This window comes from Mobula hypostoma, chromosome 7 (assembly GCF_963921235.1).
Source record: "Mobula hypostoma chromosome 7, sMobHyp1.1, whole genome shotgun sequence".
Lineage (NCBI taxonomy): Eukaryota > Metazoa > Chordata > Chondrichthyes > Myliobatiformes > Myliobatidae > Mobula > Mobula hypostoma.
In genome coordinates this window covers 157,978,537-158,000,985 of record NC_086103.1, presented here as the reverse complement: position 1 = coordinate 158,000,985, position 22,449 = coordinate 157,978,537, and the positions used below count along the sequence as shown (strand labels likewise).

General features: G+C 37.9%; 1 protein-coding gene across 1 annotated transcript in view; it reads right to left on the bottom strand.

Moving 5' to 3' along the window:
• The window catches only part of atp7b (ATPase copper transporting beta), a 69,095-nt gene that overhangs the window by 12,541 nt on the left and 34,105 nt on the right, over nucleotides 1-22,449 (bottom strand). The window contains exons 9-16 of the mRNA XM_063052916.1: nucleotides 20,115-20,242; nucleotides 15,019-15,173; nucleotides 14,065-14,199; nucleotides 11,691-11,889; nucleotides 10,146-10,324; nucleotides 4,683-4,860; nucleotides 4,349-4,495; nucleotides 2,677-2,819 (exon numbers count right to left, since the gene is read on the bottom strand). Coding sequence (XP_062908986.1) covers nucleotides 2,677-2,819; nucleotides 4,349-4,495; nucleotides 4,683-4,860; nucleotides 10,146-10,324; nucleotides 11,691-11,889; nucleotides 14,065-14,199; nucleotides 15,019-15,173; nucleotides 20,115-20,242 — 1,264 coding nt within the window. The remainder of the gene's footprint in view (nucleotides 1-2,676; nucleotides 2,820-4,348; nucleotides 4,496-4,682; nucleotides 4,861-10,145; nucleotides 10,325-11,690; nucleotides 11,890-14,064; nucleotides 14,200-15,018; nucleotides 15,174-20,114; nucleotides 20,243-22,449) is intronic.

Sequence of the window (22,449 nt, the reverse complement as noted above, 5' to 3'; positions counted from 1 at the left end):
ACCTATCACAGTAGGGAGATATATCCATATAAAAATGAGATAACTTATCCTTGGTCATATAAGCCCTATGAACCACTTTAAATTGTAGGAGGCAATGACGAGCACATAACGATGAAGTATTAACCAATTTAAAAATCTCATTCCAAGTTTCTTCAGAAATTAAGGTCTGTAAATCTTGTTCCCAAAGATTTTTAATTTTGTTTAAAGAGTCATCTCTCATTCCCAACAACATATCATAAATATTGGATATTGAACCATTATAGAATGATTTCATATTAAGAATTTCATCTAATACGTTCTTATCAGGACTATTAGGAAATGTATATAATCGAGATCGCAGAAAATCTCTAATTTGTGAGTACCGAAAAAAATGGGTTTTTGGTAAACTATATTTAGTTGACAATTGTTTGAAGAAAGAAAGACTTCCTCCCACAAGCAGATCCCGGAAACATGTAATGCCCAATCTTTCCCATTGTTTAAAAACTACATCAGTCATAGAAGGCTTAAAGGATAGTTACTAAACAAGTACTTTGCGTTGGTATTCACCAAAAAGGACATGAAGAATTGTGAGATCAGGAAGGGGAATGCTGATATTCTAGGATATGTTGATATCAAGGAGAAGAACACTAAGATATGTAAGTCTTCAGGGCCTTTATAGTATCTAACCCAGGTTATTGAAAGAGGCAAGAGAAGAAATTGCTGGGACCTCAGCAGAGATCTTTGTATCCTCTTTAACCACAGGCGAGGTAAATTCTTTTATTGTCACTTGTACTGGGGTACAGTGAAAAATGTGTTATGTTCCACTCATACATATCAGTTCATTAAAACAGTGTATTGAGGTAGAACAAGGCATAATGATAATAGAGTGCAGAACAAAGTATTACAGAGATAGTAACACAGAAAATTCTAGAGGATGCAGCAGAGCTGTGTAGGTAGACAATAAGGCACAAGATAACAAGATAATTTGTGAGGTCAAGAGTCCATCTGATTGCACTAGGGAACTACTCAAGTCTTATAACAGCTAAGTAAAAGCTGTCCTTGAGCCTGGTGGGGGTACATGCTTTCAGATTCTTGAATCTTCTATCTGATGGGAAGGGGGAGGATAATGTCTGGGATGGCTGGGTCTTTGATTATGTTGGCTTTTTACTGAGCCAATGAGAAACGTGCACAGAGACAAAGGAGGAGAGCTGGTTCCCATTATGTACTGAGCTATGTCCACCACTTTTTTGCAGTTTCTTGCAGTTACAGGCAAGGCTGGATAAGATGCTTTCTATGATGCTTCGATAAAAGATGGTGAATTTCAAAGGGGACATGCCAAAGTTCTATAGTCTCCTGAAGAAAAAAAAAGAGGCACTGGTGAGCTTTCTTAGCTGTTCTGTTATCATGTGTACAAGCCAGGCTATTGCTGATGTTCACTCCTAGGAACTTGGACTCAGCACCACTGATGTGCACTGCCACTTTCTGAAGTCAATGATTAGGTCATTTATTTTGCTGACTTGAGGGAAAAGATGTTGTCATAACACCATGTCATTAGGCTTCTTGTCTTCCTCCTGTACTTTGACTTGCTATCTGAGATGCGGCCTACTCTGATGGTATCATCTGCAAAGGAGCTAGAGCAGAATCTGGCTTGAGCACATAGGGAGCAGAATAGGATACAAAAAATAAGCACAGACATCATGGGCCAAGGGGCCTGTTCCCGTGCTGCACTTTTATGTTCATAAGGAATTTTAAAGTTTATGTAGTCTTCTCAGCTGGAATTTAGTAAGAAGACAGGTAAGGAGATTAGTTTTAAAAAATATTAGGAAATGCATGGTGCAACTCGACTGGAAATCTACTTTTACTGTGGCAATAATGGCCTACATACGAGGTACACTATTGTCCAAATGGAAGAAGCCAGAATAGGAAGGTGGTGAGAAGGGAAGGAGTACAAGCTGGAAGGTGATAGGTGAAGCTAAATTGAGGGGGAAGTGGGTAATTGGAGGAGGGGTAGTGAAGTAAGAAGCTAGGAGATGATGTGGGGAAAAGGTAAAGGGCCAAAGATTGGAGAGGAGAGTGGACCATGGGAGAAAGGGGAGGAGGAGCGGGTCACATCTCTACCAGATAATATGTGAGTCTTGTCAAGACAGATACCCAGAGGAAGTATCTGCTTGTGGAGCTATTTAGAAATAAAGGATATACTATCAGAATAAGGAGTTACCCATTACAATTAAGATGAGGAATTTCTTCTCACAGATGGTTCTGAAGTTTTAGAGTTCTCCACTCAAGTCTGCTGTGAAGGCTAAATCACTAAATATATTCAAAGTTGAGACAGACAGATCATTCATCTGTAATACAGTGATGGCTTATGAGGAAAGGGCAGGAAAGTAAAGATATGATCTTATTAAATGGCAGAATAAGTTACACACTTTTATTTTTTGTTTTTTTTTGAATGGAGGTGCCATCCAGGCAGTTAGGTGTTTTGCAATATCAAGAGTAAACATTAATTGAACAATGAACAGTCCTGAGGCAGATTCCTTCACAGTTGTTGCTTGACACACAGAGTTTCTCCAGCAGATTATTTGTTGCTGCAGATTCCAATATCCACTGTGTACCATTAGTTTAAAATAGAAGGAAAAACAATTTCAAATGCAGTGATGTACATGGAGAGTAAATAGATGTTTTTAACACTGTATCTACCTGGCGAGCAACTGCAGTTGCTACTTTGAGGTTATCACCCGTTAGAAGTACCACATCCACTCCCATATTTTCTAAGATGCTCACAGCCACTGCAGCTTCAGGTTTGATTGTATCTGCAATTACTATTATCCCACATAGCATGCCTTTCCAGAGAAAAACATATTTTATAGATGATCAGAAAATGCAATAAATTTTCAGAAATAAAATGTCAGTTCTATTTGTACCTCCTCAAAGTAATTCAAACTTAGTATATTGTTCAATATTAATCATCATAGTTGCTTAAATATTTACTTGCCATTAAGTTTAAACTAGCCTTTATCTTTTTTTTATTTATCGCATACACTCAGTTGCTACTTCATTAGGTATACCTGCTATTAATGCAAATATCTAATCAGTCATTCAAGTGGCAGCAACTCAACATACAAAAGTATGCAAACATGATCAAGAGATTCAGTTGTTGTACAGACCAGACATCAGAATGGGGAAGAAATGTGATCTAAATTACTTTAACCTTGGACTGATTGTTGATGCAAGTACCGGGGTTTGAGTATCTTTGAAACTGTGCATCTCCTGGAACTTTCACACATAACAATCTCTAGAGTTTACAGAGAATGTTGTGAAAACCAAAAACATACAATGAGCAGCAGTTCTGTGGGTGAAAAGAGGGCTGATAAGAGGACTGAGAGGGAGGTCAGGGAGAACGGCCAGACTGGAAAAAACTGAAAAGAAAGCAATGTAAATCAACCATCTGTTACAACAGCAGTGTGCAGAAGAGCATCTCTGAATGCACAACATGTCGAACCTTAAATTGGATGTGCCACAGCAGCAAACGACCATGAACAGTTGCCATTTTATTAGATACCTTCAGCTAATTCACAAAATATTAACAATCAATAATATAATATCATTTTAAAACTATAACTTTATGAAGATTCATAAAGCATCCAGGAAGATTCCAAAAATCCAGTTTTAATTTGTAATTTTCCCAACTTTTTCTCTTGCTTTCACATGGCTATTCCTAGACTCATTTATTTTTCACATTCTTTTGAGATTTTCTTTGCAGAGCTTTGCCAGGTGTATTCGCTCATTAACATTTCTGTACTAAAGTACTGGACTTTTACACTGAGCTGTACGTAAAGGTACTTCCTTGTCCCCATGGTTGCCCCACTTTAGCTGTTGTGTTCTCTTAGAAATAGAATAACTGGCTGACTGAGCTTAAACCTATTACCTTTGTAGGTTCCTAGCCTCAATATCCTATTTAAAAAGTCAGACCTCGAGGAAATGATGAGGTGCCTGTGCCCTATCCCATCTCAGTTACATCATATGTGCGGATTGAAAACATTTTAGGGTTGGATTTGAGGCTATTTAATTCAACCATTGACATCCCATTCTTTTGGGGTGTACAAGTTGACTCAAAGTTTAGTTTGGCATTGGTACCTACAGTTAACAGTTACTGACAATATTAGTTACTTGTATATCTGTTGATCTGTTTATAATATGCACAATTTTTCTATTTTTCACAATTCATCAAAAATGTAAAAATGTTAAACTAAATGAAATCATGCAGGTGCCAATTGTTTTGGATAATGATCTGTATTCTCAATGTGACACAACCTAAGTGGGAAATTATATTTTAGCAGTTCCTTCTCTGGGCTAATTGTATTAGCTTTACCATTAATAGTAACCATCACTGCAGTCTCTCCTTTAACTTCATGGTCAACCATAGCCTTGTCAAAATCATTTTCAACATGTAAACCATTGCGTGTCATCCACTCTCGATTTCCAATCAACACAGAGTAGATCTGAGAAGTCTCTGCACCTGCAAATGAGATAAAGTTCTTTGAATTAACTTACTTGCCGCACTTACACTTGTTCCCCACATTTTTTACAATGCTTTTGATACACTTGGTGCATTTTTTGCCCATTTGTGGATTGTTCAAATACTTACCGTAGTCACAAATCTGCCTTCATTCAAATAAATACAAATTTAGAAGTAAAATATTTACCTTTATTTATTTGTGAGAACACTGCAGCATATGAATTATTACTCTGTTTCTGCTTTCTGTTAGAACTCGGTTCACTTTTCATTAACATGGTTTCAATGTTGGTAACTTTGCAGCTGATGCCACAGCCTGCCACAGACTGAAAATCCATACAGTACCCAAGCACATCTGTGCCAAGTTCCTGAAAAAGTAAGAAAAACTTCATGTCAATGTAATTATTAATACAGGTCGACCATCACTAATCCAGTACCGTTGGGACCTGAGGTGTGCCAGATTAGTGAAAATGTCGAATTACAGAAAGATCACATTAAGCATAATCAGTGTCGGATTATCGAAGGAACCAGATTACAGGTAGTCGGATTAGTGAAGGTCCACCTGTATAATGCCAAACTTCCTTGAAATGCAATACAAATAATATTTTTATTGCATTTTTAAGTTAACAAATATCTCAAAAATCCCAACACCTATATAAAGAACAAAGAGGCGCTAATAATTCACAACTAATTCAGAAAAGATGACTGCAAATGAAATTTTTTTTTAAAACAGTAGAAGCTAGAAATCTGGAATTAAAATACAAAACGTTGGAAACAGTCGGATTCTTACGGCTTTGATCCAAGGCTCTTTCAGAAGTCAAGAAAGGCATAAAACTTGTTGCTTCATGATCATTTTATTAAGCACCAATAGAACAGAGAACTGGAAACACAGAACTGCAAAAGTTTAGTAGCTAAGAACAGTCTAAAAAGAACAAAGAAAGATGGCGAGCCTATGTGTTCAGCTCTTTTTATACTACGGATAGAAACATTCCATTCAAATTTGTAGGTAAGAGTTAACCAATCAGATAATCCCTTTTTCCAGTTCCTCTCCATGCTTTGTTTGGCCCATCTAGTGTCACCCTTGCTATTTCTTTAGCATCTGTTTTCTCGAGGCCAAGTTGCTAGCTCGATGCTCTAGCCAGCATGGATGGAAAGCGTGTAAGGAGCCAGCCGTATTTAATCCCAAGACTCTTGGTTCTGAAGTGCAGTGCCAAAACCACTACACTACCGACATACACATAAAAAAATACAAGCAGCTAATTAATTATTAAACTGCACAGAAAATAACAATTATATAGTCTAATTCAATGAACACTTAGTACATCAGGCAGCATCTGTGAAACAAAGCACAATGTTTCAGATCTAGGACCCATCATCATCAGGGAAGTTGGAAAAACTTGTGTTGTTTTCTCCAGGGGACACTGAGGGGAGACAGTAAAACTTTACAAGATTATGAGAGGCATAGAAAGACAGCTGGTATCTTTTTTGGGGGTTTAAATAACTAATACTTGAGGGCATGCGTTCGAGGTGAGACGTGTGAAATAAGTTTTACGCATACAAGTGGATGTGTGGGACAAGTTTTTTTTACAGAGTGCTGGAGGCAAATACAAGACTCTTAAGAGACTCTTAGTTATAAGTTTGCAGATGATACCACTTCAGTGGCTGTATCTCAAAAAATGATGAATCATAGTACAGCAAGGAGCGAGAGCGCTTAGTAATTTTGTGTCATGACAACAACTTTTCCCTCAATGCCAAACAAAAATTCTGGTCATTGACTTCTAGAAATGGGCAGTGCACATGCTCCCATCTTCATCAACAGTGCTGAGATCGAGAGGGTTAAGAACTTCAACTGCCTGGGAGTGAACATCACCAATAGCCTGTTCACGTAGATGCCACAGTCAAGAAAGCTCACCAATGCTTCTTCTTCCTCACAAGGTTAAAGAAATTTGGCATGTCCCTTACAAATTTCTATCAATGCACTACAGAAAGCATCCTATCTGAATGCATGACAGTTTAATATGACAATGGTTCAACCTGTTACCTCAAGAAACTGCAGAGAGATGTGGACACAACTCAGCACATCACAGAAAACAGCCTCTCCTACTTGGTCTATATTTCTTGCCGTCTCAGTAGCACAGCCAGCATAATCAAAAGCTCCACCCATGCTGGACATTCTTTGTTCTCTCCTCTCCCATCAGGCAGAAAGCACCAAAGTCTGAAACACATACCAACAGGCTCAAGGACAGCTTCTACCCTGCTGTTACAAGTCTACTGAACAGTCCCCTAATAGGTTAAGAAGGTATCTTGACATCACAATCTACCTCATTATGATCTTGCATCTTATTGTCTATCTCCACTGCACTTTCTCTGCAGTTGTTGCACTTCATTCTGCATTCTGTTATTGTTTTAGTTCAATGCATTGTGTAATGATTTGATCTGTATGAACATTCAGGCAACAAACTTTTCATTGTACCTTGGTATATGTGACAATAATAAACCAATTCCAATCATAAATGTGCAGAGAATGGAGGGATATGGGCATCATGTAGGCAGAAGGGCTCAGTTTAGTTAGATGTTTTATTTTAGTTTAATTAGTTTTGCACAACACCATGGGCAGAAAGATATGTTCCTCTATTGTTCTGTGATCTGTCAGAGGTGATCAAAGGAATAAATGAAGAGACAAATTTTCTGAAATCACAATAAAGGAAATGAAGAATAAAAATATACTTGAATAGCTCAAATTTTAACATGGTGAAATAAAAAAAGTAAAAATGGATCTTTAGATACCAAATAAGAATGGTATTTGGAGTTTAATACATATGGGCATGTTTAAACACTTAGAAATGTTATTGAATTTGAACAACCTATTATTTCAGCTTCATCTGAAACATTCTATGCAACTCAGTGTAACCCAGTATAAAATTAGAATTGATTAAAAGGCAGAGACAATTTATTAGAATCAGATCTGGAATGTGCTAGCACAGTCCTGAAAATTGAAGACACAACAGATTTTATAAAGCCAAAATCTGGAGCAACAATTGCTGGATGAACTCATCAGATGGAGCAGGATCTGTGGAGGACAAAGAAACTGTTACTGTTTGGATCGAGACTCTACATCAGGACTGAGAGTGGAAAGGGAAGATAATGAGCACAGGGAAGAGACAGAGAGCAGTGAGGCCAAGGCCAGTGGGTGATTGGTGGATGGAGGAGGGACGAAGGATAACAGGTCTGATGCAGTGTCTCACCCAACAGAATCTTCTCAACACACTGAGCTCCACTGGCAGATTATTGCTTGAAAATATGAAGTTGCACTACATGAAAAATAAAGATGGAGAGATCAGGAACTGAGATTGGTAGGTGATGGGGTGGGAACTAAAGAAAGCAATTGCTTGTTGAAGACAATTATCCTCACCTCAACAAGAATAAAATATTCCAACATAAACAGAGCTCTCATTAATTAACCTGCACAATATTCAAAATAGCATTGGACCAATAAATAATCAGCTGCAGCAATTCAGTGACTCAAGCAGCATCTGTGGAGGAAAGGAAATGTTGCTCTGTAACAGGAGTGTTGACATTTTGGGTCAAAACCCAGCAGATTGTCTGTTGCTCCAGATTCTAGTATCTGTAGTCTCTGGTGCATTCATAACATTATTCCAACAGGCTCTCAGTGATTCCTATAGCTAAAATTAAACCCACCATATAATCGCTAAATAAAACATCTGATTTTAGTGAGAAATTTACAGTGGCTTGAAAAGTATTCACTCCCCACAACTACTTTCATATTTTACTGTCTCAGTTTCTAAATTTAAAATATATTGAAGTAGGATTTTGAGCTAATTCTACGAAACATTGTGCATCATGTCAAATCAAAAGAAAAATTCCAAAACACTATCAGCTTTTACTAAAAATTAAAAACCAAAATTGTGACGCTATAAAAATTATTCATCCATTTTGCTAACTTTCCTCAGGTGCAGAAAATTGTATTACCTTACCAACTTACTTACCCAATTTGTTGATGTAGAAAATTGGAGGATCACTTGCTTTTATTGAATTCATAAGAATAAATACCAACCACCCCCCCAAAGGTCAACAATATGGTAGATTTTCAAAAGACCAAACCAAAATGTGACAAAAGAGCATTCAAGACAAGTCATCATTATGCATCATGTCATATGAAGGGGGCAATCATGGTCTCATGAACATGATTACTTTTGGCAAATTTTTCTACATAAGTGATTTGCCTTTGACTGGGCAGTGTTTTTACAAGACGGGTGGCCCCATCGGTCATTAATACTCTTCAGAGATTGTCTGTCTAGCGTCAGTGGTCTCATAACCAGACTTGTAATATGTGATAGCTGTTCATACAACCTTCCACCACTCGCTCTCATGGATTCATGTGACCCTGATTGGTGGACTAAACAAGTGTGACACTTTGCCCAAGGATGACCTGCAGGCTAGCACCTTACACCTCTTTTGATAGAGATGTATCTCCACCTCGCCACCGCCCCTGTCAAGTCAGGGAAATTATCATTGAGAAGCACAAATCCGAAGAAAATACAAGACCATCTAAAAGGTACTGAATATACCACAGAGCTCAGTGCAGTCCAGCATGAAAAAGTGGAAAACATATGAAACCGCAGCCATGCTGCTAGGTCAGGCTACCCCTCTAAACTCAGTCGCCAGAGAAGAATGGCTCTTGTATGAGAGAGTACTGTGATGCCAACAGTCACTTTGAGTGAGCTGCAGAAGTCAATAGCTGCAAGTGGAGGTGAAGTTCATGGCTCTGCAACCTCTAAAGCCTTGCACAACAAGGGTATTTATGGAAGAGTGGCAAGGAAGAAGCCCTAGTTAAAAAAAAACCAAACATACGTATCCTTGCCCATAAGAACTTTGCAAATAGTCACTCAGAAGATACTGAACAGATGTGGAAGTAGGCCTTGTGGTCAGATGAGACAAAAGTGGAACTCCTTGGCCTCAACACTAAGCTGTATGTGTGTGATGCAAATCTAATATTGCACATCAGCTACGAAACATCAGCCCTGAAAGCTTAAACTGGGGAGCAAGTTCATCTTACAGCAGGATAATGATCCAAAGTACACTGCCAGAGCAACCATGGAGTGGCTTCAAATGAAGAAAATTAACATCTTTGATTTACCCAGTCAGAGTCCTGACATTAACCCGATCAAACATCTCTGGCAAGACCTCAAGACTGCCGTCCACATGCACTCTTCAACTAACCTGGCAAAGGTTGAGCAAATTTGCAAAGAGAAATGAGCAAATCTTGCTCCATCAATTGTACAAAGCTAATAGCCACTTATCCAAAAAGACTACTGGCTGTAATAGCTGTGAGAACTTCAATTAAGTGCTAAGCAATGGAGGATGAATATATTTGAACTGCTGACATTTCAGTCTTTAAATTTCAGTCTTTAAATTTAAGTTTTTCATCCTTTACAATTTTTCCTGTTTTTGGGCTCTACTGTGAAAAAAGGAGCATGTGATTCACAGATAAAAATTCTCTTAAATTGCTCAAAATCACTGGATGTAATACTCATTTATGTGAGCAAAAGATTGGGGGCTGAGTACTTTTACCAGACACTGTAGATTCAGCTAAGAAACTGAGAGAAGCCGTGAAAAAATATCTGAGACTTACTTCTTTACAATATTTGGTAATGGCACTTCCAAGAGGATGTTCACTACCAGATTCTGCGGAGCCAACAACTGCAAGAAGTTTCTTCAGTGGCAGTTCAGCTACATCTCTCAGTACAAGAACCCTAATTACTTTAGGAGTACCATGTGTAATTGTACCAGTCTTGTCAAACATCACCACGTCTATCTAGAGACAAAAGCTCTTTTCAGTACAGTAGAATAATCAAAGTTGTCAAATGCAAGCTATTTTTTCTAATAGAAATTAAAGACCTTTAAGGAAGAGTTATAATTATAGGATTTCACATAATGAGATACAAGGAATTGTACATGGGAATAAGGAAATAGCAGAGAAAATGAACAAGTATTTTGTTTCTTGCTTCATGTAAGATGACACAGAAGAGCTCCCAGAAAGAGTGTAGAATAGAACTAGAGTGAATGAAGAACTCAAATAAATTAATCTTAATGTGGAGAGTATGTTTCCTATGATGGGAAATCTAAGACCAGAGGACACAGCCTCAGAATAGAGGAACATCCTTTTAGGTGGGAGATGAGAAGGAATTCCTTTAGCTCGAGAGTGGTGAATCTGTGGAATTCATCGCTACAGGCAGCTCTGGAGACCAGGTCATTGGGTATATTTAAGGCAGAGGTTGATAGATTCTTGATTAGTCAGGGTATGAAAGGATATGAGGAGAAGGCAGGACATTGGGGCTGAGGGGGAAAATAGTTCAGCCATGAAGGAATGGCGGAGCAGACTCAATGGGCTTAATTTGCTCCTATATCTTATGGTCTTATTAATTAACAAAAAAGTGTACAGTATTGAAAAGTTGATAGCACTGTAAGTCAATCAGTTCCCCAAATTCTCTTGACCTACACCCCAAGGTTTTGAAAGACTGCTTAGAAAATAGCAGATGTACTTGACTTCTTCAAAATTCCATGGATTCTAGGATAATTTCACAAACATAAAGCAAGTAAATATAACTCCATTATTTAAGATAGAAGAGAGAAAGAAGGGAAATATAGACCAGTAAAAATAATTCGAGTAGTACGGAAAATGCTAGAACCTATTTTTAAGTGAGCAGCAGCAAAATATAATAAAAGGATTGAACATAATTTACGTGGATTTTCAAGGGGTAATCCCATTTGATGCACTGGTTAGAGACTTTTGATGACGTCTTGCAGAAAAAGGTACGAGGAGAAATCAGTGGGATGTGGTGTATTTACACTGTAAACTTTTGGCAGTTATAGTATCTGTTGTGGATTGAGGACTTTTTTTAAACAGTAGAAATACATGGAACAGATTAGGAGATCATAACAATGTTGAGTGATAAAGTATTAGTGAGTCCCAATTGCTCACAATCGATATCAATAATTTGGATGAGAGGATCAAGTGCAAATCATCTACATTACTGATGACACAAAACCAAGGGCAATGTTGGCCCTTTATCTTCTCCTTCTCCACAGCCCTGTAAATAATGAGTTTTATTATCTCTTGACCAAATGCCCATCAGAATGTTCCTCCAGTGTGACCAAGGTAATTATTTACAGCCACTGACCTTGTGTGCCATCTCTAGTGGTTCTCCACCTTTGATGAGAATGCCATTTTGAGCACCGATGCCTGTTCCCACCATGACAGCTGTAGGAACAGCTAGTCCCAGAGCACAGGGACATGCAATGGACAATACAGTAATGGAAGTCTTAAAAGCAAATCTAACTATCAGCTCAGCTTTAGAAATATTTTTGTTGTATCCCTAAAAACAAATCAAGAATATCATTTAACGTCATAGAATCAAAGAAGGATTATAAGACAGACACTATTCAGCCCATGTATTTGTGCTGTAAAACCAAAACACAATACCCAATCCAAGTCCACCTCCTAGCATCTGATCCACAGCTATACAGGTCACAGTTTTTCAGATGCACACCAAGCACTGCATTAATGTGGTGAAGGTTTCAGCCTCTACCATTATTTTTGGCACTATGTTTTCCATCAAACTCTGGGTGAAATAAGTGCACATTTCCCCTCAAAACCTAAAATTACATTAAATTTATGCCCATTGACTTTTGCCTCATCATCTGAATATTATATGTTCTTGATACCTGCTAGGTACAGGTATCAATTTTTAAGGACCATTTTGATAACAAACTGCCATTTTCATCAGGAATGATGCCTAGGTATGTCTAGTCCAGTGGTATATACACTCCCGTCAAATGTCCCTCCTGATTGGTTAGTCCTCAACCAATCAGGTTTCTGTTGTACCATCTCATTTACAATTGAATTCCAGTTCTTACTTAGAACTAGACCTTCATCTTTGTTAAAATTCTTTTTCTCTTGTTCTATTTCAATGGCTTCCTTCACTAGCTGATCCCAAAAGCCACTGGCGTGGCACAGTAGTTTTATGCCGAAGTTAATTCTGTGGCCATTGCAATGCAATGTTCTTCATATCTGAAAGCAATACAAGTTCTTCTAATTTATTCTGTCTTGTTACCTTATTTTATACACGTCAAAAATAGTTTTACTCAGCCCCTAAGAAAATTATGCCAGCTTTCTAATTTTTCTACATAGGTGAAGTTTTAAATCTTGACAACATCTGAGTAACACCTTCCTCAGTGCAATCATATCTTTACTGAATGTACAACCGTATACTATATGCAATCTGCAGCTAACAAAGACTGTCTAAAAGATACTGGCCTACTTTCCTTGCTATTAAATTCTGTGGCTCAATTAACAAAGGAAGGAATCTGGTATGCCTTCGTAAAACACATTACTGTATCTACTTTTTAAAGCTCTGTGGATGTATATTCCAAGTTCCTTTTGTTCCTCTATACTTTTCAATGTCTTTCCCTTTACTCTCTACCCCTTAGTTTTTGTATCATATGCAAACACATCAAATTAATACTTACGCCAATGGTTCAGTTAACATCAATTCAGTGAACACTGCATTATTACAGTGCTACAATAAGGAATGTAAGACCTCAATTTGTAATATTTGTTATTACATTATTTGGCAGCAAACCACTTCAAGTTACTTTATCTCATCTAAAGGTGGAGTAGAGGCATGCCCAAATGTCAACTGATGCAACATCCTTTTCCAGTCTTAGCCTTGCTAAGTAATGTTGATATTATGTGAAGCATTTGTATAACAGCTTTTTATTATAATTCTGTGACTTAGACACTTAAAAACACCTTTAAGTTTTACCAAGATAAGTTGCATAAGCAGTAACACTGTTAAAATATGAAAAGATTCTCAGCTGTTTGGACTGGAAACCAAAACCAATACATTATGCCTCTGAGCATGGTCAAGAGAAAGCTAGTAACTTGGTCAACAATTTAAAGAATGAACAGAGTAAGAATTAGATGTGATGCAATTTGGTATGACAAAGTGATGGGTGAATCTGGTTCTGATACTGAAACTGTTAGAAAACTTACCACCTGTTTGAAAAAACATTATTGAAACAGGTAATAACTAGCAAAAATATTTAGTTGACACCATATTATACTAATTAACTTCCTTCCTGGGATTGGCATAGGAGATTTCAAGTACAAGCTCTCAGTGATGCGCCACTCAGACACATTAAAGGCTTTGAAGAATCATGCAATTTTTTTAACATCTGTGTTTTATTTGGCAATCAAGTAAGTCTGGACGACTAGGATAATTTCTCCAAGATCTAATTCTCTACTTGCTTGTAAGGAATATTGTGATAAAAAAAAATCAATCAAGAAGCTGCTTCTCTTATGATGGCTAGAGTATTATTTTGTTGACTTTGATATACACGCAGTTCAATGGTTCAATAGTTCCATTTAATATTAGAGAATGTATACAATATACAAGTTGAAATTCTTACTCTTCACAGACATCCATGAAACAGAAGAAAAACCCCAAAACAAATGACAGAAAAAAAGTTAAAACCCCATCTTTACTTACTGCCAAGTTCTTTTTCATGATGTCAAAATTAACAAAACCAATGATAATCCAGACAGCGAGTGTAATCAAAGACATGAGAACAATAAAGGGAACAAAATATCCACTTAGTTTATCTGCAAGCTGTTGAATGGGAGCCTAAAAAGTCAAGATATATTGTATTTAAAATTTATAAACTAAGCTGAACTTTAAAAATTGTACTCGTGTATGGAAACCAGTTTAATTTACTTGTTTTATCTTTAACATACCTCCTTCATTCACTGTCAAATTATTAATGCCATTCTGGATGAGAATAGTTTTTAAATACTTTATGCATTGATTTCATTACTTCTCAGATAATCGTCAATGTTACCTAAAGTCCCCTGATTCTGTGCAATAGCTTTTAATCAAACCACTTATGAAAAAGATATTGTTCAGATATTTTTTGATTTAAGAAAGTTTTTGTTGACAGTATATAGCACATGCTAGTAAACAACAAGTCTAATAGTAAAACTACGTCAACATAATCTATAAACCTCAATAGCATATCACCACCAATCTGCAGATTCTTGTCAAAGCCCAGAAGTAAACTTAGAGATACCTATGGGGATTTGGATTGAACTTCCACACAGCTAAGAATCCTGCCATTAATCTTGTCCTTTGCCTTCAAGTTCAATCTTCCAAAGTGTATCACTTTATACGTTTCTGGTTTGAACTCCATCTGACTCTTTTCAGCCCAGCCCTGTATCCTGCCTATGTTCTATTATAACCTTCACACATATTTCTACACTATCCGTCCGCAAACCTATTAACCCAACATTCAATTTTCTGATCCAAGTTAGTTATAAAATTCACAAAGAGTACTTGCAAATATTATACAGTTAGAAGTCAGGATTGAACCTAGCTGCAGCACTGCGTTGCTCCTGACAGTGTTTCGTACAAGACTTTAATTTCATAGCACAAAGGTGTCAGATTTACCTTTGATGTCTGTGCTTCTTCTACTAGTTTAACGATCTGTGACAAGGTTGTGTCTGAACCCACATGGGTAGCTTGAATCAGCAGAGCCCCCTGTATATTAATAGAACCAGCAATCACTATACTTCCTACTCCTTTTACAACTGGCATAGGCTCTCCTGAAAAACAAAACCATGAAGTAATCATGGAGAGCATAAATTTGTAGTTTGACTTCTATACTTAGTATACTTCAGCAAAATACGAAGTCAAAACAATAATATAAACTATGCTGAACATAGGTTAGCTATGTAATAATCTGCTTTGAGAGAGAACCAATACATTTTATAAAGATTCAGACACTTGGAACTCACACCTTCAAGCTGATCTTATAGAAGAAAGTAAAATTGTTAATAATGAAATATGTTTATCTGGAGTACCACCTAAAGTAAGTTATACAGATAACACAAGGTGGAACAGATGGGTCAAATGGGGAATACAAATGTTGGTAATCAGGAATTTCTTCTTCATACAAAAGTCAATAGTCACCATACACTTACCTTATGATCTCAGCAAAGCCTTTTCCCTCCAATCTCAAAATCCCTTGCCTATCTTGCACAACAGTTATTGGATTGTATATTTAATAAATTTTTGAAAACAATTCAGTAGTTTGCATACTTTAATGGTTTTGGAACTTTTTTTTAATGTTTCTGATGTTAGAAACTTAATTTGATGCAGCTTTGACAGTAGCTAAGTCAGGGGTATGATGTGGTGGCTGTCATTTATTTTATTTTATTTAGAGATATAGTGTGGAATAGGCCCTTCCATCCCTTCGAGCCATATCGCCCAGCAACTCACCTATTTAACCCTAGCCTAATCACAGGATAATTTACAATGACCAATTAACCTACTAATTTGGACTGTGGGAGGAAACTGGAGTACCCGGAGAAAACCCACACATTCCATGGGGGGAACGTACAGACTCCTTACAGATGACATCAGAATTGAACTCCAAAATCCGACATTCTGAGCAGTAATTGCGTCATGCTAACCGCTACGCTACCGTAATTTCTTTCAACTTTGGGACTGAGAATGGAGCCAGTCTTATACACTAAATTACCTAGTGTGAACCTTCTGGGTATAAGAGTAGAGAGTACATTTGACAATAGAGGATAAAGGCAATGGTTACTGAAATTCCTGAAATTTTGAAGCGTTTATTCAAGTCTACAAAATAAATACATTCTACTTAGGGACCAATTCATTGAATAATTCTGTAGATTGATATGTATCCAAATAACTATGAGCTCTGTGTATGCTTAAAACAATTGAGTAGGATGAGCAGATAATGTACTCTGCTGTGAACATCAATTCCCACAGGTAGAATAATTGAAGAATCTAGAGTGTTAAATATGGTAAAATGCAAGGTACTATTCCATAGCCATCACTGAGATTTACAAATTTTAAAATGGTATGTACAATATTCCCATTATGTAGAATAGATATCATCTACTTTGGAAAACTTAGCGTAATCTTTTGCGTTCAGAAAATCAAATTACTAAAAAAAAACTGAACAAGCAATTGGCCCAGGATGGCACAACGGTGTAACAAAGTGCAAATACAAATCTCATTACTTGGAGGTCCAAGTTACAGTACTATGCAAAAGTCTTAGTCAGCCTAGATTTTTATATAAATTTTGTTTTAGATTTTTTTTTGTCTTCTGCATTAGGGTGTCAGTATAAAAGAGCAAATTTTAGATTTCCAAGCATTCATTCTCCAAAAAATTAAATGTTAGAGAAATTCTTGTATTTTGTTAAAGAAAGTAACATATTAAATAATAAATATTTTAAATAAAAACTTGATTATGTTGTAGGTATATAGCCCAGTGCATGATTAAAGAAAGGTTACTAACAGGATGCTAATGAAGAATGACATAATGAGTTGAATGAACTAAACTGATTAATTGAAACAGAAATGGGTGCAGAAGCAATCAAACTGGGTGATGGGACAACCAAATTAAAAGATGGGGGTGTAGCAGATATGACAGTTTAACCTTCAAATGATCAATTCTCACATCATGGCAACAAGGCACAAGATGGTCAACCTGCATCTGTAAGGTCTCTCCCTAGCAGAAATTTTGCAGCAGACAGGAGTTTCAAGATGTGCTGTCCAAGCTCTTTTGAAGAAGCACAAAGAAATGAGCAAGGTTGAAAACCAGAAATGCAGTGGTTGGCCATGGAAATTGAATGCAACAGATGAGACATTCTTTCCAATTTGATAGAAGTCCAGCACTGCTATCAGATTCGAACTCACAGAAGCCACTGGAAATCATGTACACCCCTCTGCAGTGTGGACAATGTAACGTTTAAATTTCAAAGTAAACTTATTATCAAAGCACATATATGTCACCATATACCACTCTGAGATACATTTTCTTGCGAGCGTACTCAATAAATCCATAATAGAAAAATAACCGTAATAGACTCAATGTAAGGCCACCCCAACTTGAACATTCAAACCAGCGTACAAACTTGAGAGCATTAGAGCTGTGCTTAGTCACACACTGATAAGTGTAAAGCTAGTAGAGCAGGGGGCTAAGCATACAGCCTTGTGGTGCACCTGTGCTGATAGAGATTGTGGAGGAGATATTGTTGCCAACCTGAATTAACTACGATAAGTGAGGAAATCGAGGATCCAATTCCACAAGGTCTTGAATTTTCATTAGTTTTGAAGGGATGATGGTATTGAATGCCAAGCTGCTGTTAATAAAGAGCATCCTAATGCATGCATCTTGAAACAGTTGCTGCCAAAAAGCCATTCCTCCAAAGTGGAAACAAAGCCTTCACACCTTCACACAAAAACACAAGGACTGATGTGCTGAACAATGGCAGCAAGGACTCTGGACTGACAAATGAAAATTAGAAATTTTTGACTCAAACAGGAGGCAGTTTACCTGTAGAAGTGCTGGAGAGCACTGTATGAATGGATGCCTCCAGCCAACAGTGAGGCACAGTGGGGGTTCCCTGTAGGTTTGAGGCTGCATTTCTGCAAATGGAGTTGGTGATCTGGTTAGAAATAGTAGATTCATCAGACAATACTACCATGGGGGCATTTGATCAGTACCAACTTCATTCTGCAATAGGATAATGACCAAAAGCACATGGCCACGGTCATAAAGAACTATCTTTATGAAAGTGAAAAGAACAGAAAGTTCTGCAACAGATGGTATGGCCTCCACAGAGCCCTGATCTCAACATCATCAAGGCTGTCTAAGATTACCTGGAGAGACAGAAGCAAATGAGACAGCCAAAGTCTGGAGAAAAACTAAGGCAAGTTCTCCAAGATGCTTGGAACAGCTACCAGCCAATTTTCTTATAAAACTGCATGAGTGTACCTAAGAGAATTGATGCAGTTTTAATTGATACTGTAGAAAATAAAATGTTTTGTACTCTCATTTTAAAATGTTATACAGTATTGTGCAGAAGTCTTAGGCACATGAAAAACATTCTGTAAAATATAATGAAATATAAAAATTCTAAATATCATAAAATATCATAAGGAGCAGTAAACAGTAAAAAAACTAAATCTGTTTACTGCTCTTTATGGTACAATACTGCATAACATTTTAAAATGAGAGTACAAAACATTTTATTTTCTACAGTGAAGATGATTCTTTTGACTGGTGGTTAGAGTTGTGAGAGATCAATCACCTGAGCCTCAGGATATCGTCGTAGGGATATCTCAAGTAAATGTACTAGCTTCAACAACCTTCAGCTACTTCTTCCCATAATTAAGTCATAAGTAGGTATGTACCTGATAATTGCGCAATGTTCAACTCCACTTACAACTCCTCAGTAAATGAACGATTCCATAGCTGCATGCAGCAAGGTTTAGACCTTAGGTTTTAGGTGACAGTAAGTATGATCTAGAGAAAGAATAACCAGCTGAAACACAGATACTCAGTGTATTATCTGAGTTCTAAACTATAAACATTCTGTAACAGACTCTATTGAAGAGAACCTTCACTTCTTCGGTTACAATAGCAGGTCACAAACTGATACCCTGGAGCCTGTTCATCATTTATAAAGCATGAGCTTGGTGCATGATCCACTTGTAGATCCAACAACTCTCACCATCCGGAACAAAATGGTCTGGTTGATTGATGTAGTAGTAGTTAATAGTGTTGTTCCTGCGCCACTCAGTTAGCGACTCCCACATGTGAGGAATTCATATACTGTACAAGGAAGTTATCAATAAAGTTGAGTTGAATATCCTGTGTAGCCCCCTGGTAAGCCTCGGGCACACTCAACTCGCTTTCATCTAGGGGGAGCAGCCTTCGGCCCCGCCAAAATGTGTAATCAAGTTTGTGTGGATGCTGTGTGATATACCCCACCCCGCCAAATAACAGAGAGGGGAGGGGGGGGAGAGAGAGGGGAGGGAGGGGGGAGGGAGGGGGGAGGGAGAGGGGCAGAGGGGGAGGGAGGGAGAGAGAACACCTTACAGCGCAGTTATTACAGAAAAGCCATTTTAATTATAACAAAGAAGCCATTTTGTTAGCCTTCGCAGTAACATAAAAGAAGAAAGCCCTTACACTTGCAAGGCTAGTGTCTTGGTGTGCTATGTACTCTCCCTCAATACCAAACTCAGCAATTGGTACCACTGACCCCAACTACTGGCATGTTGGCAGCAATATGAAACACCTACAAAATGTATTAGCTCTATTTGCTGGACTGCTCCATCAGTACCATGATCTCTACCACCAGCATATGCAGGGGAACTCTACTAACTCCAAATAGCACACCACTCTGACTTGGAAATATATCAACATTCCTTCTTTATTGCTTGCCCCAGATCATGAAAGTCTCTTCCCAACAATTCTATAGGAGTTTCTTCATCAGAGAGCCTACAATAAATAATAAGGCAGCTCAGTACTAATTCCTCAAAAAACTGCTAGGACTGGGCAACAAATGGTGGCCTTGCCTGCAAAACCTAGATTCTGAAAGTTTAAATCCCCACTAAATTGCTTTTAATTGTTTAGGTATTTGTTTTATGACAGTCAATATTATGATATCTTTAAATGACACAGAAAGAAACATTGTAAGCCCAGTGAATTAAAAAAAACATACCAGTAATGAGAGATTCGTCTGCCATAGAGGAACCTTCCAATACTTTTCCATCAACAGGAAATTTGCCACCAGGAACAATCTTTATAATATCACCTCTTTGGACTAAATCCACAGCTACTTGCTCCTCACTAAAAGAATCAAAATCAAGGAGAATATTTATGCTTGGAGATAGCAGTTTGCAGTATGTTCAGAAAATTGTAATTTCTGATATAAACTATGTAATTTTTCACTACCATTATCAAATACAAAAGACTTGCGGGATAAAACAAATGATTAATATAACACAAGTAAATCCTACCATAGAAATGTTTCCTGGACTTCAAAAACAGAGGTGTATACGACTATAAGACATAGGAGCAGAATTGGGTCATTTGGCCCATCGAGTCTACTCCGTCATTTAATCATGGCTGATTCTTTTTTTCCCCTCCTCAGTTCCACATCCCAGCCTTCAACCTGTAACCTTTGACAGCATGGCCAATCAAGAACCTATCAATCTCCTCCTTAAATACATTCAATGACCTGCCCTCTACAGCTGTCTGTGGTTACAAATTCCACAAATTCATCACCCTCTGGCTAAAGAAATTTCTCCACATCTTTGTTTGAAATGGACAGCCCTTATCCTGAGGCTGTGTCCTCTTGTCCTAGACTGCCCAACCATGGGAAACATCCTTTCCACATATATTCTGTCTAGGCCTTTCAACATTCAAAAGGTTTTAATGAAATCCCCCAACATTGCATTTTCCAATATTGTATTTCATTTGCCGTTTCTTGCCCATTCTCCTCATCTGTCCCTGTCCTTCTGCAGCCTTGCTGTTTCCTCAACATTACCTGCCCCTCCACCAATCTTCATATTATCTGCAAACCTGGCAACAAAGCCATCTATTTCATCATCTAAATCATTGATATATGGCATAAGAAGAAGCGATCCCAGCACCGACGCCTGTGGAACACAACTACCCACTGGCAGCCAATTAGAAAAGGATCTTTTTATTCCCACTGGCTGCCTGCTACCAATTAGCCAATGCTCCAACCATGGCAATAACTTTCCTGTAATATCATGGGCTCTTAACTTGGTAAGCAGCTTCACGTGTGGTACCTTGTCAAAGGCCTTCTGAAAATCCAAATTTACAACATCCACTGCATCCCTTTTATCTATCCTACATGTAATCTTGTCAAAAAATTCTAACAGGTTCGCCAGGCAAGATTTTCCCTTAAGGATACCATGCTGACTTTGTCCTACCTTGTCCTGTGACAACAAATACTTCATAACCTCAACCTTAACAATTGACTCCAACATCTTCCCAACCACTGAGGTCAGGCTAACCAGTCTACAATTTCCTTTCTGCTGCTTTCCTCCTTCTTAAAGAATGGAGTGATGTCAATTCTGCACTTTCCTCATTTCCCCCAGAAATCACGCCATTGCTGCTCTGCTGTCATCCCTGCCAGCATCTCCTTCCAGTTTACTTTGGCCAATTCCTCTCTCATACCACTGTAACTTCCTTTACTCCACTGAAATACTGCTAGGTCAGACTATATTTTCTCCCTATCAAATTTCGAATTGAACTCAATCATATTGTGATCACTGCCTCCTAAGGGGTTCTTGAACTTAAACTCCCTAATTGCTTCCGGTTCATTACATAACACTCAATTCAGTATAGCTGATCCCCTAGTAGGCTCAATGACAAACTGCTCTAAAATGCCACCTTGTAGGCATTAACCATATTCACTCTCTTGAGATCAATTACCAAGCTGATTTTCCCAACCTATCTGCACGTTAAATTCTCCCATGACTATCATAACATTGCCCTTTTGACAGGCCTTTTCTATTTGTCCATTGTATTCTGTAGTCCACAACCCAGCTACTGTTTGGAGGCCTATATATAACTGCTGTCAGGGTCTTTTTACCCTTGCAGTTTCTTAACTCAACCTACATGGATTCAACATCTTCTCATCCTATATCACATCTTTCTAATGATTTGATGCCATTCTTTATCAGAAGAACCATGCCATGCCTTCTGCCTACCTTCCTATTCCTCTGATACAATGTGTAACCATGGACATTCAGCTCCCAACTACACCATCCTTCAGCCATGGTTCAGTGATGGACACGACATCATACCCGACAGTCTGCAATAGTGCGACAAGATCACCCACCTTATTTTTTATACTCCGTGCATTGAGATATAACACTTTGAGTACTGTATTTGCTATCCATTTTGATTCTGCATCCTTAATGACTCATACTCACCCTACTGGCTGCAATTTTGTCTTATCATCTGCCTGCCCTTCCCAACTGTCTGACTGCATGCTACCTTTGCTTTGTTTTATAAATCAT